This window comes from Populus euphratica, unplaced genomic scaffold (genome assembly GCF_000495115.2).
Source record: "Populus euphratica unplaced genomic scaffold, PopEup_1.0 scaffold1735.1, whole genome shotgun sequence".
Lineage (NCBI taxonomy): Eukaryota > Viridiplantae > Streptophyta > Magnoliopsida > Malpighiales > Salicaceae > Populus > Populus euphratica.
Window position 1 is genome coordinate 6,392 of NW_011501541.1, and position 20,382 is coordinate 26,773.

At 36.5% G+C, this 20,382-nt stretch overlaps 3 protein-coding genes across 7 annotated transcripts; 2 read left to right on the forward strand and 1 right to left on the reverse strand.

The window, feature by feature from the left end:
- Positions 1-645: 645 nt before the first annotated feature.
- LOC105118043 (kinesin heavy chain-like) lies at positions 646-11,437 on the forward strand. The gene is given in 25 exon segments (XM_011015893.1): positions 646-1,053; positions 1,163-1,260; positions 1,411-1,500; positions 1,813-1,865; positions 2,478-2,543; positions 2,625-2,678; positions 3,126-3,185; positions 3,796-3,874; positions 4,152-4,219; positions 4,439-4,501; positions 4,593-4,697; positions 5,155-5,259; positions 5,527-5,634; positions 5,729-5,875; positions 6,319-6,501; positions 6,603-6,773; positions 7,926-8,165; positions 8,866-9,006; positions 9,141-9,266; positions 9,719-9,769; positions 9,875-9,922; positions 10,002-10,120; positions 10,122-10,278; positions 10,449-11,195; positions 11,281-11,437. Coding segments are annotated over 25 exon segments (3,345 nt in total). The 5' UTR covers positions 646-796; the 3' UTR covers positions 11,290-11,437.
- A 1,426-nt stretch (positions 11,438-12,863) lies between these two features.
- Positions 12,864-16,645, reverse strand: LOC105118041 (aspartic proteinase Asp1-like). Of its 4 annotated transcripts, XM_011015889.1 has the most exons (9): positions 15,902-16,643; positions 15,146-15,263; positions 14,828-15,054; positions 14,393-14,626; positions 14,146-14,284; positions 13,849-14,043; positions 13,681-13,753; positions 13,246-13,333; positions 12,864-13,155 (listed from the first exon to the last, which is right to left on the reverse strand). In XM_011015889.1, exons 1-9 carry the CDS (start codon positions 16,096-16,098, stop codon positions 13,035-13,037), a joined length of 1,392 nt encoding a protein of 463 aa, XP_011014191.1. In that variant the 5' UTR covers positions 16,099-16,643; the 3' UTR covers positions 12,864-13,034. The 4 variants fall into 4 exon arrangements, with proteins under 4 accessions (XP_011014191.1, XP_011014193.1, XP_011014192.1 ...); XM_011015891.1 differs by lacking the exon at positions 13,246-13,333 and having other exon boundaries at positions 13,012-13,155; positions 15,902-16,644; XM_011015890.1 differs by having other exon boundaries at positions 13,095-13,333; positions 15,902-16,645.
- A 2,120-nt stretch (positions 16,646-18,765) lies between these two features.
- On the forward strand, positions 18,766-19,689 carry LOC105118044 (guanine nucleotide-binding protein subunit gamma 2-like). 2 transcript variants are annotated; one of them, XM_011015897.1, is made up of 4 exons: positions 18,766-19,081; positions 19,164-19,216; positions 19,312-19,322; positions 19,468-19,689. In XM_011015897.1, the coding sequence occupies exons 1-4, from the start codon at positions 18,914-18,916 to the stop codon at positions 19,482-19,484; spliced, it is 249 nt and encodes an 82-aa protein (XP_011014199.1). In that variant the 5' UTR covers positions 18,766-18,913; the 3' UTR covers positions 19,485-19,689. The 2 variants fall into 2 exon arrangements, with proteins under 2 accessions (XP_011014199.1, XP_011014198.1); XM_011015896.1 differs by having other exon boundaries at positions 18,770-19,081; positions 19,312-19,356.
- The last annotated feature ends 693 nt before the right edge of the window (positions 19,690-20,382 follow it).

Sequence of the window (20,382 nt, forward strand, 5' to 3'; positions counted from 1 at the left end):
TAGATCTAAGCATATAATTATGAAAACAAAAATGACTAAAATAACTCATGATTGGAATTTCAGGGAATAAATTTAAGTTTTTCATGCATTACAAACAACAAAAATGAAAAACAATTTTGTTGTTTTTGTGTAAATTTTAGTTATTGTTATTTTATTTTTCTAACAACAATCTAAAATTCTATTTTATACTATCAATTTTTAATTTAACATTGGAATATTTCTTGTCATTTTGTATAAACGAGATCATGCAAATCAAAAACATGTTAAAACACTTTTTGAAAATGAAATTGTGAATGAATAATTTTCTTAAAAAAATTACAGAGATGAAAATAAAAAAAAGTGATTATAAACAATGATGTGAACAGTGGTTATGTGTTACCTGCGCGCTATAATAAAAATGCTATAATGTTTTAAGAATCTCTCTACTTTTATCTGTGACGTAATTAGTAATGGTAGTAAAAACAAGGCAACATTTATCCAATCAGGGCCATTCCTGCTTGATCAAAACACGCACTCACACCAAACCTGCCTTTTCTGGACTCAACACCCCAGACTCTTTCCTCAAAAACAAACAATTCGTACGAAAACTTAAAAAAAGCTGGGCAGCACAGTAGCCCCCTCGTCTTGTTGACAATGGGCGCCAAAAAAGTCCAAAAGGCGGCACATACAAAAAACACAAACACTCTTGGCCGGCATGTGACCTCTACTTGACCTCCTTTTGTTTATTTTTTCTATTCTCTCTCCAGAAATTCCAAAATACCCTACTGCCATTTCCCTCTCTCTTTCTCTTTCCTCCATGTCATTTAGCAGGTCCCAACGGTCATCCGCCATCTCGCCGTTCCGTTCGCGGAAGTCACCGGCTCAACCTCCGCCCCCGGCTCCGAAGCCCACCGGACGGCCGTTAACTCCTTCCTCGACGACCTCGTCGAGGCCCCCCTCGAGACTGTCAAGCCCTCCAGTTAGTTCGGGCCCAAGCCCAACGCCTCATGACCAGCCTGAAACCAGCCGGAGCAAGGAAAACGTGACTGTCACAGTCAGGTTCCGCCCTCTCAGGTACTGCAACAACACCGTTTACTTGACTTGTTTTTTTCTTGTTCTGTTGACTTGCAGTGATTGGTCAGTTGTGTATCTGATAGTGACACTGTGATGGTGTCTCTACTAGTGCTAGGGAAATTAGTAAAGGAGACGAGATAGCATGGTATGCTGATGGAGATTCTACAGTGAGAAACGAGTACAATCCTTCAATTGCTTATGGTTTTGGTTAGCTCTAAATTCTAATTTTCACTTTCTGGTATATAAATAAACGAATTCCCTTAAATTACAAATCTAACGAAGTTCTAAAAATGTTACTTGTTTGTTTGCCTTTAAAAAATGGAAATTTGTATGTAATTATTTACTATCCGATTCCAGATAAAGTGTTTGGTCCGGCAACCACAACGCGCCATGTTTATGATATTGCAGCCGAGCATGTGGTTGGTGGTGCAATGAAAGGGATTAATGGTAACTCTCTTCTTCTGAACCTAAATCTTTTCATTTACTAAAAAATATTTTTGAATGGAGCCCAACTGAATTGGTTTTCAATCCACTAAAACTCCACTGGTGCTCACTGGCAATACAACAAACGTTGGCTATTTTATTTGTTTTGTAATTTGCAAGAGTATGGATTGTGTGATAATCGTACTTTGATGGGGTGGTTGTGTCTGATAACTATTAACAGTGACTGAATTTCTTGTTTGTAATGTGATAGCAGTATTTGTTTCAAATTTGGGAGGACTTTTTGCTAAATGTATGAGATGCTCTGTTTTTATGCAGGGACTGTTTTTGCATATGGTGTTACTAGCAGTGGCAAGACTCATACAATGCATGTAAGCTATTACCTGGAGATCACGTGCACAGAATTTGTAACAGTCATGTCCTCCCTAGCATTTTAATGGGAACTTCATAATGGCCTGCTAGGCATGCCTGTGGGCCCTGCTGATGCGTTAGATAGCTGCCATGGTCGCATTTGATGCTAATTAGGATCATGGAAACTGATTTCTGCATTGCTTTCTACTTGTTTTTTGGTGGTTTTCACTACACTCAGAGAGTTTTGAACTAGCGAATTAAATGCATCCTATCATTCCTTATACAAGGGAGGCTGACATGGAACTAGCTGTTTAGCATTTTGATTGATACTCATAAAGACGGTGAACTTATGTTCTGCATTATTCTTTGTTCTCAATTCTTTCTGTGTTTTTACAAAGAGAGAAGGTTTCAGACTAGCAAATTATGATGCATCAACTTGTTTCTTCCACTAGGATGCTTGACATGAAATCTTATTTAGCAAAACCATTGAGAGAAAATAAGCCATCTAACAAACTGTGGATAGAATTGACTGGTTTTTCATTTTCCCTGCACCTGGTTTTGATCAATCAGCTGTCCTGTTCTGAATGCTTGTTAATTATTGTGGTGCAATCTTGTACCTTCTCTTTTTGCAGGGAGAGCAAAAGTCACCTGGAATTATTCCGTTGGCAGTGAAGGATGTGTTTGGAATTATACAAGAGGTAGTTGATTACTCTGCCTGTTGTTGGTTGTGATTGAAATGAATATTTTGGCGATCAGCCTATTTACACTGTCATTTTCAGACACCTGGGCGAGAATTTCTTCTTCGTGTTTCATATTTAGAAATTTACAATGAGGTCAGTCAATCTCCCATTACTCACTATGAAATTTATGGATCGCTGAGACTTACTAGTTATTAGTAGTAAACTCCTGACTTTTAATTATAGTTTTCAGTCCATGCATATATGACTCTTTACCTATAATTGATCCATTTTTCATTGAAGTACTCTTTCACTAGTTTGCATTGATAGTGGACTGTACTACTAGTCCACTAATGGGCAGAAACATTCATCATTAGTGATTGAAGCAAAGCAAAGATGCCTGTAAATTGCTCTTCTAGCTTTAGTGATAGACATGCTTTATGGATTTCACCTATGTAATTAGCATCACTGCTAAAACTAGTTATTTGTTTTGACTATATACCTTCCTACCCAAAATAAATGCCAAATTGTAATTTGAGTGAATTGCTCGTCTTCATGATTGGTATCTGTTGTTTCCTGCTGACTCTCCTTTTCTTTCCCTAGGTTATCAATGATTTGCTTAATCCAATGGGGCAGAATCTAAGAATACGAGAGGATGCTCAGGTGGTTACATTTAAGTCTGGGAATTTTGCACCATATGATTACTTGCTGTTTTCTCAAGAGGGATATATTGCTTTTGCTGAAGTTGATAAAACCCTTAGTGTGTGATGGTGTGGTTGCCTGGAGCGCAGTAGCGCTGGCCATTTACTTCCTGCCTGATATTGCACCAATATTCTCAATTCTATTTTTTGCTGTCAGCATCATGCATGCAAATTAGAAACTACCTTGCATATCTCTTGTCTAATTATCCATCCTACTGGAAGTTATTTGTTGATTCAGCAACAAATGAAATTGAACCATCACCTCAACTCTATTCACTGATATGGAAGCAAAACCTTCTTTGAAATTGCACTTTTCAGTTGTAGATGCAAGATCAAGTTGTTGCCAATAGCTGAAGTGTTTCGCAAACTAAAATCAAAATTTGGCCATCCTTTTAACTTTTTCCTGAAATATTTACTTGCTTTTTTTGATGAAAATTGTATTAGTGACAAAAAGAATTACAAAAAGCAACTTAAACTTGAACTCCCCCGCCATCTATAAATTTCAATGAATAGAACCTGAGTTGTCCATTATTCGAGAGCTTGTTTTAAGGTGCATTTTATCATGTCATCAGGGAACATATGTCGAGGGAATCAAAGTAGAAGTTGTTTTGTCACCTGCTCATGCTCTTTCCTTGATAGCATCTGGAGAAGGTACTTCACTTCTGTTATGCATGTTTGGAAAATCTAGGTACTCACTGACCCACATTTAGCTGCCAAACATAATCACTTCCACTCGATGTGATTCCTTTGATCTCTTTTAGGGAATGTATTTTTATATGGTTGTTTAATTAGTTCACCTACATTAGACATTGTGAAGTACGGGCACTGCATTGTTCTATAGTATTATTCTAGTTACTATACATTTATCAACTATATGGTGTTGTGCAGCTAGGCACCTCTCTAATGACACTATTTCTGATTGTTGCAGAGCACAGGCATGTGGGTTCTAATAATTTCAATCTTCTAAGCAGTCGAAGCCACACAATTTTCACCCTGGTATCTGTTTTCTATTTTCGGATTATGAAGTTTTACATTCTCTAGCTCCCCTCCTTCCAGTTCAATACTGCTTGAAGCTTAGAGTTGAACTTTCTAAAACTAAACATGCTGATCACCTTATCATTTAAAGTTTGTTTGAATGATTTCACCTTAATGGGATGGCTCCTTATTTATCTCTAGATTTTATTTTGCGGTACTAAACATATCATTATCTGTCAGACTATTGAAAGCAGTCCATGTGGGGAATATCAAGGGGAAGAAGATGTGACTTTGTCCCAATTGGTAGATTCTTTTGTCAGATATATTTGAATATGATTTTTCTGTTAATTACAGTCTGCTTCTGGGTACCCGACATGACTTAAATTCTGTGCAGAACTTAATTGATCTTGCAGGATCTGAAAGTTCTAAAACTGAAACAACTGGATTAAGGAGAAAGGAGGGTTCATACATAAACAAAAGCTTACTTACTCTTGGCACAGTAAGATGTTGCTCTTATCTATTAGACATCTTATTTTCATTGTGTGACATTTATACTGAAACCAATTCCAACCTGCTAACATGCCTCACATTTCTGTTTTGTGCAAATTAGCTAAGAAGTTTGGACTGTTAATGCTAATTTGTTAGTTCACTGGTTAAAATTTCATTGATTGCTGGAAAATGCCAGATTAGGTTAATTTTGAGCTGGTGGTAGTCAATTATGGACGGATACCAAAATTAATTTGGGCACCATAAAAGGTTTGGACAACGAACAACTAAATCTGAATGACTTTGGCAAGGCATTTTAAACTTGTTTGGGGGCATGAAGTACATGGTTTCTTGACTATTCGTGTGTAGAATGTGTTGTAGTGCTGGGGAGCAGGGAACTTTATCTAAGTCCTTCTGTATCCAAATTGTCAATTCATATAACCTGACAGTATTACTGCTTCTCCTTGCAGGTTATTTCTAAATTAACAGATGAAAAAGCAACTCACATTCCATATCGAGATTCAAAACTCACCCGTTTATTGCAGTCATCTCTCAGTGGCCATGGACGTGTCTCTGTATGTTCGGCATAATACTTCAGATTTTTTAGCATTCATATAGTGACATCTTTTCCTTGCTGCAATGTAACTTGTTTGGTGTAAAATAGTTTATTCATATTTATTCGAAGGAGGAAGTTTTTAAATATTTTGTGTCTACTTGCGGGTCTGGGGAGGGGGAGGTGGAGGGGATTGTTGTTACACTTTCTGTTTTGTTGCTATCCTCCATGTTATTGGAATAGCATGCTATTACATTTTACTAAATTTCCTTCTCAAACTTGCATGTAGCTCATATGCACAGTGACACCTGCCTCTGGCAATAGTGAAGAGACACACAATACACTTAAGTTTGCTCACAGGAGCAAGCAAGTGGAAATCAAGGCTTCTCAGAATAAGGTGAATTTTTAGCTTCTCTTTCATGCTAAGTGTGGTTAACTTAAAAGGCTGCAATTTCATAATTTTCATTCATTTCTTAAAATGTTTTCTTTAGATTATGGATGAGAAATCTCTCATTAAAAAGTACCAGAAGGAAATTTCCTGTTTAAAGCAAGAGCTTCATCAATTAAAGCGTGGAATGATGGAGAGTCCTTATATGGCTGCATCTACCCAAGAAGATCTTGTTAATTTGAAGCTTCAGGTTTTTGCAATGGACTTCTATGCTTTATATCAGAATCTTTTTATTTTAGTTGTTGCTAAGATTCTGGATGACAACAGTTACTCCCACCCCATATTTGGAATCTATATTTCGTTTTGTGAGGTCTTGTATAAGTTTGATAATTAAATAAAGAGTGTATGTAATCATCTCTTTATAAATCATGGATGAGAAATTTAAGGGGCTATATATATTTTGCGAGTGATAATTTGCGACATTGGTGTTTTTCTACTCTAACTTGAACATGTTAATTAATGTCTCCTCAGAATGGAGCTAAATATGTGATCAGGGTAGCATGGTGTATGATACTGCATTTTTTATTGTTGCTAAATATGTGATCAAGTTTTCCTTAACTTAAATAATAGATTATCATGTGAATTCTGTTCATATACTCAAAGGTTCTGTTGTGTAATTTCCCGTGGTCAAAGCTGGAAGCTGGTCAGGTCAAACTACAGTCACGATTGGAAGAGGAGGAACAAGCCAAGGCAGCTTTAATGGGAAGAATTCAGCGATTGACCAAGCTTATCTTAGTTTCCACAAAAAATTCCATGCAATCAAGTCTACCTGAAAGATCTGATCATATAAGAAGGCATTCATTTGGGGAAGATGAGGTTTGTTATTTGCCCGTAAGCTTAGTTTGCAAGAAAGCGGTTTCTGGATCTTCAATCAAGATGGCATGGTTTATGGATTCTTGATTTTATTGTTGTCGCAGCTGGCATACTTGCCGGATAGGAAAAGGGAATGCATGACAGAAGAAGATTCTGGAAGCTATGCTTCTGAGCTTTCTGTAGAAGGAAGAGATGAGATTACTAATCTAGATGAGTTGGTGAAGGATTTTAAACGAAACAGGAGGCGGGGGATGCTTGGCTGGTTTAAACTGAAGGTACATTCTTGTGCTTTAAAAGAGGACCCTTTTCATGAATGTTTAATTAGAGATGGATCTGGTTTGTTATGATGTTATACTGGTTGTAAAGAGAGATAATCAGGGAATTTCATCAATACATTATTACTCTACTGTGTTTCTCCTTTCAAGTTTCCTCAAGCTACTTTTCTTTTCCTTTTACTTTTATTTTACATGCATTGGCTACATCTAGTCACACCTAGTGCGTTCTTCTTGTTTTTCATTTAAACGCTGTTAGAGAAATCCCCACATTGTTTTTTTTTTTTTTTTATGGATTTAAGGTATGGCCTCTTGTATATGGTATGAGCATCTCCACCCAATAGTGCAATTTAATTGATCTAAGCATCCGAGGCCTTTGATAGGATGCTGAGATATTGCCATGACTGTTTACTATTGGAATTTGATAACTACAAGGCTGCTATGGCCATACATTGGAGCAGCACTTTGCGAAATGGAAAATTGTTTTAGCCCATCCATTTGCAGAGAGGCTGGGCTATGGAATCAATCCCTTTTAATTCTTTCAGTGAAGATGTCATGTTTAGAAGAGCCTTTAAATTGGCTTGTAAAAGCTGTAGTCAGAAGAGCTTCACATCTTTCTGATAACCTACGAAAATGTTTGCTGATCTTTAAACAGTTAAGAAAGATCAGCAGATATCTTGAAATCGAGTGGTGATGGTTAATAAATGTGAACCTTTTGATCTTCATATTGCAACAATTTATCCTCTTATCTACCTCTCTGTTTGGAAGATAGCTCGTTTGGTGTTTTAAACAGTGTCCAAAGGAAATAGTTATTATCATACAACTGGATGAACTGTTCATTTGATTTATGAGGTGAATTTGGAGCTTTGTATTTTGAACAAAAATTTTTTTTGGCCGATCATATCCGAAATAAGGATGATGCTCTTTATATGCTTTATTACTCAATTATTCTAGAGAGTGTACAGTTTGCATTGATGTTGAACAAAAAATTTTTTTGGCCGATCATATCCGAAATAAGGATGATGCTCTTTATATGCTTTATTACTCAATTATTCTAGAGAGTGTACATTTTGCATTGATGTTTGGATCTGTTGTGCTAAACCTCCTGTTAGTTGCAGTTAACTTGATAAAACTTCTTAATGATTTCCCTTGCAGAAGCCAGAGAATTCAGTAGGGTTGTCACCTAGTACAGATAGTGAGAGCTCTGCTGGTGGATCACCTGCCTCCCATTCCAAATTGTCACAAAATAGGGTCACATTCAATGATATAAAAGATGGAAAGAGAAAATCTATCGGTAGGAAGGGAGATGAAACTACAATCATTGGTTCATTTCCAGAAAGAACACAAGCTGGCGACCTGTTTAGTGCTACTATTGGAGGACGCCGATTGCCTCCGGTGAGACGAGCTTTAACTGCTATCTTAATATTTTAACACTACCATGTTCTTTCATAAGTATCATATATGATCATATTGTGGTGTAACACTGCTGAGTCAGTCATTTTTCCTGTTATTGCTTATGACAAGTAACGATATCTGCTATGCTTTCATGATAATATATTAGGTGAGTTTTGTAGTGTGCTGTTGCCTTTAAATAGATGGTGGGATATCCATGTTATTGCTTGATCATGCACCATTCAGTGGTAAAAGAAGGGTGGTTTAGAATACAAATAATACAAGGAGTACAGGAAGTTTTTATTTCTAAGAAGCCTGTTTCGTACTTCCCATTGGGGGTTTGCAAGCAAAGCTATGCATGACTTCATTACAATTAGGGCCATGAGTGGTTTGGGAAATTTGAGATGGATGTTTGTCATCTCGATTTAACTTGGGTTGTAGGACATAGGCATCTTCTGTAATTGACTGCATTCCATTTTGGCAGTATCCATCATGTAATCAACTCAGCAAGTGTCTATTGATCCCTTGATTACTATAGTGGAGTTGGTAATTTGTGTTGTAGGTGTATATTTTTTCCTTATTTTTTATTCGAGGTAGTTTGCTTAGTTATGTTGAGTTGTCAAATCCCTTTGAATAAGTGTAAGGTGTGCTTTTCAGCAAAGGTCAAGAGTTAACAGGAATGGTTTGAATGCTTTTCATGCAGACTGGTACCACAATAACGGATCAAATGGATCTTCTTCGTGAGCAGGTGAAAATGTTAGCTGGGGAGGTGGCATTGTGTACTAGCTCTCTGAAGAGACTTTCAGAGCAAGCAGCTAGCAACCCTGAAAATTTACAGCTGAAGGTGATGATCCTCCTTGTGCATTAGATTTCAATAAGATGTCAACCTATTTGATTTCTCAGGTCTCTTCCTTGACAAGGAACTGAAAATTTGTTTTTATTATGGTTTTATTTTAATGGCCATATTGTTTGACATAGGAACAAATGCAAAAGTTGAAAGCTGAAATTAGTGAAAAGAAGCATCAGATGCATGTTCTAGAGCGACGCATGATTGAATCAGTTGAGATGACGTCAAACACATCAACCAGCATTGAAATGCCAAAGGTAACTCCATGTGATGTGACAGGCTTAGCAGATTTGAAGAACCGGGGAAAAATAGTGAACTGCAAGAATTAACGGAGTCAAATGAGCAGATTTGAGAGAGAGCCAAGGAGTGTTATTTTAAAATATACAGTCAAATGAATCCCATTAAAGTTTTTTTGGTGGCTCTAGAAGTGAGAAATAAAAGTGATGTTCTAAAGAACAGCTATTGAGACACTGGTACCTGACGGCACCAGTTCACTATTCTGAAATTCTCTATCTGTTGTTTGTGGCTATCTTTCAAATCAAATAATGAATTGCATTTAAGTGAAGTGGTGAAATAATTTTTATTTTGAATTGTCAGAATTCAACAAATTAGAATTCTTTGTATTTTTTTGGCTAGTTAACATTACAGGACAAACTAGTGACTTTCAGTAACCTTTGGCCTCTAATTTGTTTCCTTCTCTGTCTTGCAGGCTTTATCCAAGCTCACTACTCAGCTCAATGAAAAAACATTTGAACTTGAGGTTTGTTATAGTACTTGCTGTCTAGCTGCAAGGATAGTTTTTTCAGCATCAAATGGCAGGATTTTTTACTAACTTGGTTTCTTTGTTTTGGGATGAGTATTCAAGATTAAGTCAGCAGACAATAGGATACTTCAGGAGCAACTGCAGATTAAGGTACATGCTAGAGCTGTATAATCACTTTATCTGTGCTCTAAAATGTGAAGTTTTGTATGATACATGGTTGCTGTAACAGATATCAGAGAACACTGAGATGCAGGAGACAATTCTTCTGCTGCGGCAACAGCTAAATTCATTATCAGAAAAAAGCTCCAGCAAACAGAGAATTGCTGAATCTGAGTCTACCACACAGAAAGAGCAAAGAAGGGAGGAACGAGATTTGGTCATTTGAAGAAATTTATGCTGATGAAAACACACCAAAAAGTGTCATGAGTTTGAATCAAATATTTTCCCAAGATGACCCCAAAGAGTGCAATGACACTAGTTTATTGAATTCTCAAGTTCTTATACAGGTTAGTTTATCTTTTAATTTTTTGGCACTTTCTTTTTAGGTGCTAAATTGTTTTTTTGTCTTTATGTTATCTTCATGGATCTACTAATTGACAGGCGCCTATTTTTTTCCTGATTTTTTCTCTGGTGGTTTTAATGGTTTGAGTGATGGGCTCTGTTTATGTATTTGTAGGCTTCTGAGATAGAGAATCTGAAGCAAGAGAAGGTGAAGCTGATTGGAGAAAAGGATGGACTTGAAATTCAAAGCCAAAAACTGGCAGAGGAAGCATCGTATGCAAAAGAATTGGCGGCTGCTGCTGCAGTTGAGCTGCGAAATTTGGCTGAAGAAGTAACCAAGCTGTCTTATGAAAATGCGAAGCTGTCTGGTGATCTGGCTGCTGCAAAAGAGACACAATGCAGATCTAACTGCTGTCAGAGGTCCATTTCATATGATTTTAAACAAAGTAACTCCAATGGTTCTCTACCTGATGGACGCTTTAGAAAAACTGAGGATAGTCTTTTGGTTGGGGAGTTGCAGAAGGAACTAAATGAAAGATACCAAAGAGAAGCTTCATTGGAAATGGCACTTTCTGAGAGAAACAAGGTAGAAGGTGAGCTACGGAAACAACTTGATGAAGCAAAACATCATGAAGAAGATTTGGAAAACGAGCTTGCCAATATGTGGGTGCTGGTTGCAAAGATGAGAAAGTCTGGTGTTAATGCTGAGGACATGCCATCTGAAGGGGTCTACACATCTACCACTTTTGGAGCAGGTCTTAAAAGTGGATTTCTGCTATCTAATGGTCATTCTTCTAGAATATCCAAAGATGAAACCTTTGAAAACATTGATGGGATGAAGACATTAGAAGAGTTGAAAGTAAGCTATCAGAAAGAGAGAAGAAAATGCAAACAGCTAGAAGGCATTATTTCAAGATTGAAGGTATTTATTTTCTTGACCAAACTGAAATTGCATGACAAGTTCCCCTTTACTGCACCTGGATAAATTTTGCCGGGATGATTTTCAGGTATTCTAACTTGGCTAGATGTTAACTGAATTGCTACTGTTTGTGTAAGAGTGCATGCATGAAGAGATGATCAGAGCACACAACAGTTTGATCGAGTGCCCTAGATCACCAAAACAATAAATGTTCTCTGTTTAGAGTTCATCACAAGCTCAATGGCATGAATTTTAGCAATTAGAACATCGTGGGGTCCAACATTCCAATTTATTTTGATTCCAGTTTCATTGTTGAACTGCTTAAGAATTAAGCATGTCATAGGATTTTGATATTCAAAATCCTGGCATTTGTCTCAAATCAAATGATCTCTCTAGAATTAATTTTTATACAGACAGATTGAAGCTACCGACTACAATTAATCAATTCAAATTTTTTATTAGGTTGAAGACATAGATGGTCTGGATGTCACAGCTCTTGAAGATCTACAGAATTTTCATGTCGAAGCCATAACTAAAATCTGCCATGCAAAGGTGACATTCTTTTATTCTCGCTCTTTTAAATGAGGTTACTGGATGTGCTTTCTTTTGCTGCTTTGTTAACTTGTATTTTCGCCTTTCAACATGATGGTATTTGCATTAAAAACAAATGTATTCATGTTAAGTATTTGGAGTTTGATTATGCAAGGTGTCTGAGTACATTGACTAGCGCTTATTTTTGGGATTCATATCGATCATCTCTGATAGTTGCTTTACCATGCAGTGTGCAAAGCGTGCGTGATAGCATACTAAATCCAACTTATGGCCATCAGAGCTGCTGACCTAGGTTAGTCCTGACCCTAATTTTTTCTACTCCAAAGAAGTGTCTGCTTTGATGTGTTCTAGCTAACCACTTGTTCCAGTGTAAATTTAAAATCATATCATTTCTATATTTACAATACCATGGCATTTTTTATGCACAGCCTAAATTTATGAAGATTCAAGCTTAGGGTTTTGATAATCTGCTCTTGGCAACATAACATTTTGTAAAATCCATAATCTAGGGCTATCGATCTCTATTTACAATTTGTGTTGATGTTTTGCGATTGGCCTCTTGTTGCATCGTTATTTTTGGCCACACCTGTCAGGATATTTACATTTCTTTGAATCAGACTTCTCCTTGATTCACCATCAATAAAGTTCCTGTGATAACCAAGAACATGTAAAATTGCTCAAACCTTTGATAGATTATATGCTTTCAGAGGGATATAAACGCAACTCTTCATCCACGCCATAATGGTCACACCAATGTACTAATAATCTAAGCCCGTATCACATTTAGGTTACAGATAATAAACCCAAAGATACAACCTCACCACGCAGCACAATTAACGCACCTATACCCTTCCCTCTACCCGAAAATTTGGGGGGATAAATAAAAACGGAATAGGTGAAGTGGGATACAGACAACGGGTCCATATGCATTTCTTGATGTGGCCATATGAACCCCAAAACACATTTTCTGCTCCAAATTTCAGCTCATGCAGATCCATGTTGGTTTTTTGCAGGTGTAATCTTATTTGTACAGTCATCGAAACAGTAACTAAATCAATTTGTCAACTCTCACAGTTAACTCCTTGTAGAAGCTACGGTTATGGGGATGGCAGATGGCTTTTTTTTTTTTTTTTGTATTTAATCAGTAGCTAACTTGCAGCAGAAATTGAACAAGGACTCGTATATTTATGTGGGACAGACCCATTTACATCATCTATGCTAAACGTCACTGAATATCAAAAGCTCTGTTGTCTGTATCAATGTCTAATGACATTAAGTTATTTTTGCCTTCTATTTTTTGGTGAAAAGTTTGGTCTTCTCAGAAGCATAGGTTGCAGGACAACGCTCCTCTAGGATACCAAAGTAGGCCGCATAAGGCTGGAAAAAACCTTCATTATATTCACGATCCACGCTGTTAAATAAACAGGAGGAAGATAATCATGGTGAGAGTTCCAAGATTAAGCATATAAAATGAAGATATTACTAGAGAATGGTTCAGGACTTGGGAAGTCTATTGCAATTTGTTGGGAACCATCCAATCTGCTGTCTCTCATTGTCATAAACCACGACCCTGTCTTGCATAAAAATGTCTGCATAGCACGGAACAGAGGAATCAGATTTATACGATTAGGATATATAAAAGGTTTTATTAGATACGTCCATTGTCATGTTGCTATTTATTTTTGTGTTTTAAAAGTATTTTTAAAAAAATTTAAATTTTTCTTTGTTTTAATTAATAATTTTTTGGATGTTTTCATATCATTTTGATGTAATAATTTTTAAATTTTTCTTTGTTTTAATTAGTAATTTTTTTGATGTTTTCATATCATTTTGATGTAATAATATATAAAATTATTTAAAAAAAATAAAAAAATATCATTTTAATATATTTTGAAGTAAAGAATATTTTAAAAAATAACTGAAAATAATCTCTCACCTCCTATCACATTGAGGTTTCCCAGGCCTTGCTCACCGCCGTTCAGAATCCCTAAGCACACATTCCCATCTTTCTGAAATGAGGAGAGGTTATTAATATGCTTGCTGATGTCTAAATGTATGGTTGCTAAGTGCAGGGAACTTGTGAAAGGTTTTTTGAGGTGCTTACAGTGATAATGAGGTAGTCCTCAGGTGCCAACTGCAGCTGCACATTCTTTGCTTTTATAAAGTTTATGGTTAAGGGCTTGAAAAAACTCTTGATGTCAAGAATAGATTTGATCGGTTTAGCAGTTTTCCAGCACACTGCAAGTGCCTTCTCCTCCGGTGCATCTCTTAATGGCTTTCCACTAAGATCCTTCCTCACCTGAGACAAAGTTAATGATTCGTGTAACAAAATATTTTAATGTGTGTTTCTTTATCTCATTCAATGTTATCTTCCTGATATAAAAAATCAAGCATATCTCACCAGATTAAGTATACTCTGGTAAACTTGAGCACTGAAGTACGTATAGGAGCTCCCGCTGTCAAAAATCAGCTGTAGTCCCTTGATGCCAGTGGGCTTTCCCCCAAAAAGTAGTTCTGCTGGTCCTGACGAGTATAGTGTGCTGGATGAAAATAAAAGGAATTAGTGCATTTAATTGAAGTAACCGAGCGAAACTAAAGCTGAGAGCAATGGTCTAAAGAAGGTTAAAAACAGAGCTAGAGCACTCTACTCTGAGGAACTGCGTCGCATTGGAGTCCAAGTGATTCCCGAAGGCGGAAAATGGTGATCTCCAAAGAATAAAAAGCCACCTGTTACCCTACTGAAACAGTGGCCGACCACATTTTGCGTGATACCCAGGTTTCGTAGCTGCGAAAGAATGCTTGCTTTCCCTCTGCCAAGGCCAAGAATCCCAGCTGTGTCAGGCGGTGAGTGTGGGCCGAGATATTTTTGATCATATCCACACCTGCATGATTGCAACGTATTTCAAGATGGTGATCCATGCTCGAGCTTTTACAAAATCATATAAGTTGGTACATGCCACCAGATTTTACAGTAGCTAACAGAATAAAAGTACAGTTTCTTTTAAGCTTAGTTGTGTACTCATCAAGCATAGAAAAAAAATGTCGAAGGGTGCGTCAACTGGGATGGAATGCATGAAACCCACCCAAAGGCGATTCTAGGTTGGAGAAGAGAGCCGTTGTTCAATCGTAGCGGGAAGTAGTCCGACAGCAGCACGCCAAGAGATGAACCAAGATCAGCATACTGGACTTCATAGTCACACTGCTCAGTTGGGATGTCGCAATTGTAGTTTTGTCCTGTGCTGATGGCCTGGCACAAGGAACTTGCACAAGGCACACGATTGTTCTTTGGCTTGTAAAGTTTATCAAGAGGCTGCACATTAGAATGCATATTAGACACAGTGCCAGGTCATTTTAAGACTGTTACATTGGTGGTTTTGTCTTCTGTACAAGGACACGCTTACCTTAGTGCAACCTTTGCAAGGAGCATCACATTGAACCCAGGTGAGATCACTACCAGTATCAATATCCAAGTCAAAAGCCTTTGGTGGGTTGCCTATGTTCAGAATCACAGAGTAGTGCCTGCAAATTACAAGAAGATTCGTTATTATTCCACTTCAAAGAAATCTTTAAAAGTCAAGTTACAAACTTGAAATCTCAATTATAAGCAATTTAATATAGAATTATTTTCCAAAAAAATAAAGACACCTGATATAGAATTGATTTATGAGAGAGGGTCCAAGTCAACATTCCCTAGAGAGGAGAGATAATCTCAAGAAATGCTAAAGAAACCACGCGGGACTACAAACGGGTCGTTCCAGTGGTTCCTAGAAGAATCCATGCGGTGGAATTGAGTCGGGAGAATGTGATTTGAAAAGTCAAAAGAATCTTTCAAAAACAGCAACACATCCCGCAAACAGGAGAAAGAACCAGACTCCGTTGTAGAAGTCAATTAAGCAAATAAAATAAGAGTTACAGAGACAGTGGTGCCCGGAATAAATAAACGAAAACGAAAACGAAAACAAATGATCATGGAATTATCCAAGAGGCAATGGAATTCAGAGTTGATGAATGGCCAAGCAATTCTCCACCAAACCAACAAAAAAGATAGTATATGAATCCAATATTCTAATAAAACAGACTATTAAAAGATAGTACCATGAGACACACGAATCCAATATTTTCATTTCATTTTTGCAAAGAATCAAGAAAATACGCACCCAGTAGGATAGACATTTCCGGTGACACGAAAGAAAACAGAGGAGCCAACTCGATCATTAGCAGGCGTGGTTGGCTTTCCTTTAATGGGTGTTTGACTGGCAGCAGAGAAGCAACCTCGAAAATTAGCAGCCATTACTATAAAGAACAAGAGCATCATCGTCACCAATGATACGATTCTTTTGCTTTTCTTTTCCATCTTTCCGAGTCTTTACAGTCGATTATGTTGTGAGCAAAAAGGGGATTGTTACGGCTTTTGACTTGAAAAGGGAAAAAGAAGGAAGGAAAGAAGTTGGAAACTCAAGAAGTGAAATCTACTTGGCTTTTTGTCTGAACGGAGACATGAGCGTTGGCTTTAATAGATGTGGCTTCTCTCCACGTGTACTACAGGGAGAGTTGAAAAGGAAATAAAAATCAAAACTGGGTGCAGCGTTTTCTCTCTGGTTTTTTCCCTGATATTATAGGGTTCAGGGAATAGGGGCTGGAAATAAACAATATTGAATCTGAGCAACTTCAGCTGGAATCTCCTTCTCCTTTCTTTTGAGTTTTTTACAAGTAGAGAGAGGGAAAGGGAGACGCAGGTGGTATAGGATTTTTCATACAAGGAAATTTCACGGGGAGAGAACAAAGCAGCGTCTAGAACGCGTGGTTATTTGAAGCAGGAAAGGTCGAGACTACCCATGAGGATTTCATTCAAATGTTGTTTTCAAAGGGCATAATTGTCTCCGTACTGTGGGGGGGTTGAAGGAGTCAAGAGTGGCTCTCTTCCTAGGATAAAAAGCGTGTAGGAGACAATATAATAAATGAGAGGGTCATTAAGAAATTAATTTTGATACCCTCGGTCTGTACCGATTCAGCGGTCTCTACAGTGGTAATGGACGGTAGAATAGTTGTTTTTTAAAGTTTTTTATTTAAAAATATATTATAATAATTTTATTATTTTTTAAAATTTATTTTTAATATCAGTATATAAAACATAAAATTGCTAGAAAATAATTTGAAGCAGTGAAAAATATAAGCAAATTTAATTTTCTTAAAAATATTTTTTAAATACAAAAATAAATAAATTTTTAATTTAATCGATGACATCGTTCTTCTTCTGATACTGTATTTGACATCTTTGTTTTGGTTGTAGTGGGGAAAATCTAGTGCCTAGACGCTCATTTTTTTATGTTATCCCATGGATTTATTCCATGTTACTTTGATTTTGTGCCACACACGCTTCTGGTTTATTTTTTTTCCTTTTTTATAATAGGTTTAATAGCGTTGAAAGTTTGAATATTTTTGTGCGTTTGGAATAAGGTTTTTTAGGTTCTTAGTTTTTTTTTTCAAATTTAATTTTCATGCTGGTTCTTCTTTCTAATCTTTTATTCAGTTTTCAGATTCACTGTATTACACGTAAACAATCCAAATGGTTGATTTTTTTTGCGTGAATATTTATTACTAATAACTTGTGGTGTTTGTTAGCGTAGTCAAGATGTTGTTTTTCTATATTTAAAAATAAAATGAAATATTTTAATATTTTTAAATCATTTTAATATATTGATATAAAAAATAAATCTTAAAAATAAAAAATTATTTCAAACAAGAAGCATTTTAAAAATAATCTCTATTAAATTTTCAAACAGCCGTTAAATTAGAAGTTCTAGAGTGATCAAAATTGAAGAAAGGGGCTGGTCAGATTAATTTCCAAAACTTATGGGACCATGGCTTTATTTTACTTATTTAATTATTTTTTATTCATGCACCAGGAACTAGCTGGGATAGCTCCTAAACTGGTTGACCATGTCAAAAATCAAAACCTATATTGACATTATTAACCTTGGATGGTTTTTGCTGGAATTTGGAATATTCAATTATGTGTGTGTTGGACTAGAGTGACGGATATGTCATTTATGACGAACAAGTTCAATCCAAGTCCTTATATTTTAATTTTGCCGACATTTTAACGCGATTAATTTTGCCAACCACCACCTTCTTCAAAAATTCAAAGCGATTCCTCTCCGTAGCCTGCATTCCTGGTTTTAAAAGGACTAGAATCCTAAAAAGGTGGAAGGCTACACTGAGGCCCGTACAGGCCCATTTGAAAAGGGCCGTAGCCCTTTTCTTGCATTTCGTGTATCAAAGACAAGTTATTCTCCTTAAAAACAAAAAAAAAATTAAAAAAAACAGCTGTTCTCCAGTTAAAATTGAATAGACGGGATTTTTTCTATCCTTCGCAGTGTTTGTTTTAAAAGCGAAAAAAATTAAATTCTATTATTTTTTTCAAATTATTTTATTTTGATATTTTGATATTATAAAGTTGTGTTAATATTAAGAATAATTTAAAAAAATAAAAAATTTTATTTTAATATATTTTTAAATAAAAAAAATTAAAAACAAACCATAATCACACCTTTCACATAAATTATTGAGGTATCATGCAAAACAAATAAGAGTGGTTCGCATTCCCACCTGCTAATTAGTTTTGGTAAAGTAGAATAAAAGGATGAACTGAGGACAGTCAACATCGGTAAAGAGATTATTAAATTTTTTCTGATGTCAGTGAGGCCTAGTTAATTAATGACGATGAACTCTAAGTAACAAGTAATGACACGAGCTGGTCGCTGCGGTGCCTTCATTTGATCTGTGTATGAGTGTATCTGTTTGTGAACAGTGTTCAGTATCTACGTCACACGATTTCCATTCAACTTTTTGACTCAACTGTTTCCTGATTTTAAAAGTGTTTTTTTAATATATTAAAATAATATTTCTTTATTTTTTAAAATTTATTTTTAAATATATATATAAAATAAGCAATTAAAATAAAAAAATTCAAAAAACTGCAAGACGTTCCCTTAATTGTTTGATTATAAGCCAGTGTACTTTCTATCCCTGTGGAGGTTTTTCTATATACTTGGTCCACTCTCCTTTAATCATGTCTACCAGCTACCTGCTCCACTTCTCTCCTCTCGTTCCCTGTTTTCCATAAACACCTGGCTGTCTTGGAAACCGTGGAATCAGATTCAATAGAAATGGACGAGCGACAAGCGGTGTCATCACTTGAAGAACCAAAAAGGGACGAGTCAGTGGCAGCAGAAACACCAAGTTTTCTTCCAAGAACAGGGCCCAACAGTTTCCTCAGTAAGCATAGAATGGTAGCTGCAATCAACCAACTTCAGAGTCAAATCAATTCCATACAGGTTAGCTTTCATGTATTCTGCAGTTCAAGTAAAAGCAGCAACAAACTAAACTCCGAGTATTATGCAATAACTAAATATGCAGGAGGAGCTGGACCAACTTGATACATTCGGTGAATCATCGATTGTTTGCAAAGAGTAAGCAACAGCTAGAGAAAAATAATTATGTCCCATCTCAAGCCCATGCTCATTTTTGAGTTTTTTCAATTAACTTTTTATTACTTGCTCTGCAGACTAGTATCAGGTGTTGAATCGATTCCTGACCCGCTACTTCCGTCGTAAGAACATATATATTTTGTCATTATTATTGTCACTGCCTCCGTGTATTATCATCATCAACGTTCACTTGCTGGTGTGATGATAGTTGATTATTTTCTTATTTATTACAGGACTCAGGGTCCGGTAAACGCTGGCTGGGATCGGTGGTTCAAAGGAAACCAGAACTCGCGAAGACGGTGGATCTAAATAGTTTTCTATCCATCATGAGTGTTTGTTACCACGCCCATCATTTCTAAGGTGTACTAAATAATGATGTTTAATGCATAAAAGTTTAACAACGAGAAACTTTCTATTTTATTTTGAAGAAAATGGATATCAATTTTACCCAAAAATATGAAAGCTGTGGCTGTGCAGTGCAGTTGAGACGGCACCCACATTTATTGATCTTCAAATCAATAAATAAAGAATATATCAGGTCAACCTCCCTCCCTGCAAAATGCATTTAGTACATCCGAGCAGAGCAAATTAGCGACCCATTCATCATCATCCCCAATTTTTAGATTGTAAATCTTTTGGGACGAGTCCAGTTCACTCATTTATCCCATTTTTTTTGTGGTCTATCGTGGGGGCTTATTTTATGGTCTCTCGAATTTATTTTTTTTTGTGCTTATTTATAGCTATGAAATAGTAACGTCAAGACATGTAGAAGATTTTCACTTCAATAATCACTGTGCTCTAAACAAGCCATCTCAAGCCAAATCGAGTTTGAACGGTTTCTGGTTTATCAAGCATCAAAAGTCAAAACCCGAAAAGTAAACACTATCACAATCTGGCTCCAGGATCAGGCGGCAAAGAAGAACAATCAACAGGAAACAATAAACAAGTAAAATAGGCTGACACGATCCTAGACATTGAAGAATTTGTTGGTTCCTCAACCTACCGTCCTTTAACTGTCTGAAAACAGCCACCGGATTGCAATTCGTAGCACATCTCACCAAGACAAGCCCAAGATTGCAGAAAATTGGTACGTGTTACTTAGAGGTCCAGGAGCTCAATGACGACGCGTGCACAGTTCGGTTGTCGTA

Excerpts from the sequence above, each read along its gene's own strand:
- LOC105118041 (XM_011015889.1), bottom strand. The coding sequence starts at position 16,098 with ATGGAAAAGAAAAGCAAAAGAATCGTATCATTGGTGACGATGATGCTC. Across the intron at positions 15,055-15,145 it reads CTTGCAAAGGTTGCACTAAG|CCTCTTGATAAACTTTACAA; the intron begins GTAAGCGTGTCC and ends TCTAATGTGCAG. Across the intron at positions 14,627-14,827 it reads CAACCTAGAATCGCCTTTGG|GTGTGGATATGATCAAAAAT; the intron begins GTGGGTTTCATG and ends GCAATCATGCAG.
- LOC105118044 (XM_011015896.1), top strand. The coding sequence starts at position 18,914 with ATGGACGAGCGACAAGCGGTGTCATCACTTGAAGAACCAAAAAGGGAC. Across the intron at positions 19,217-19,311 it reads TCATCGATTGTTTGCAAAGA|ACTAGTATCAGGTGTTGAAT; the intron begins GTAAGCAACAGC and ends CTTGCTCTGCAG. Across the intron at positions 19,357-19,467 it reads CCTGACCCGCTACTTCCGTC|GACTCAGGGTCCGGTAAACG; the intron begins GTAAGAACATAT and ends TATTTATTACAG.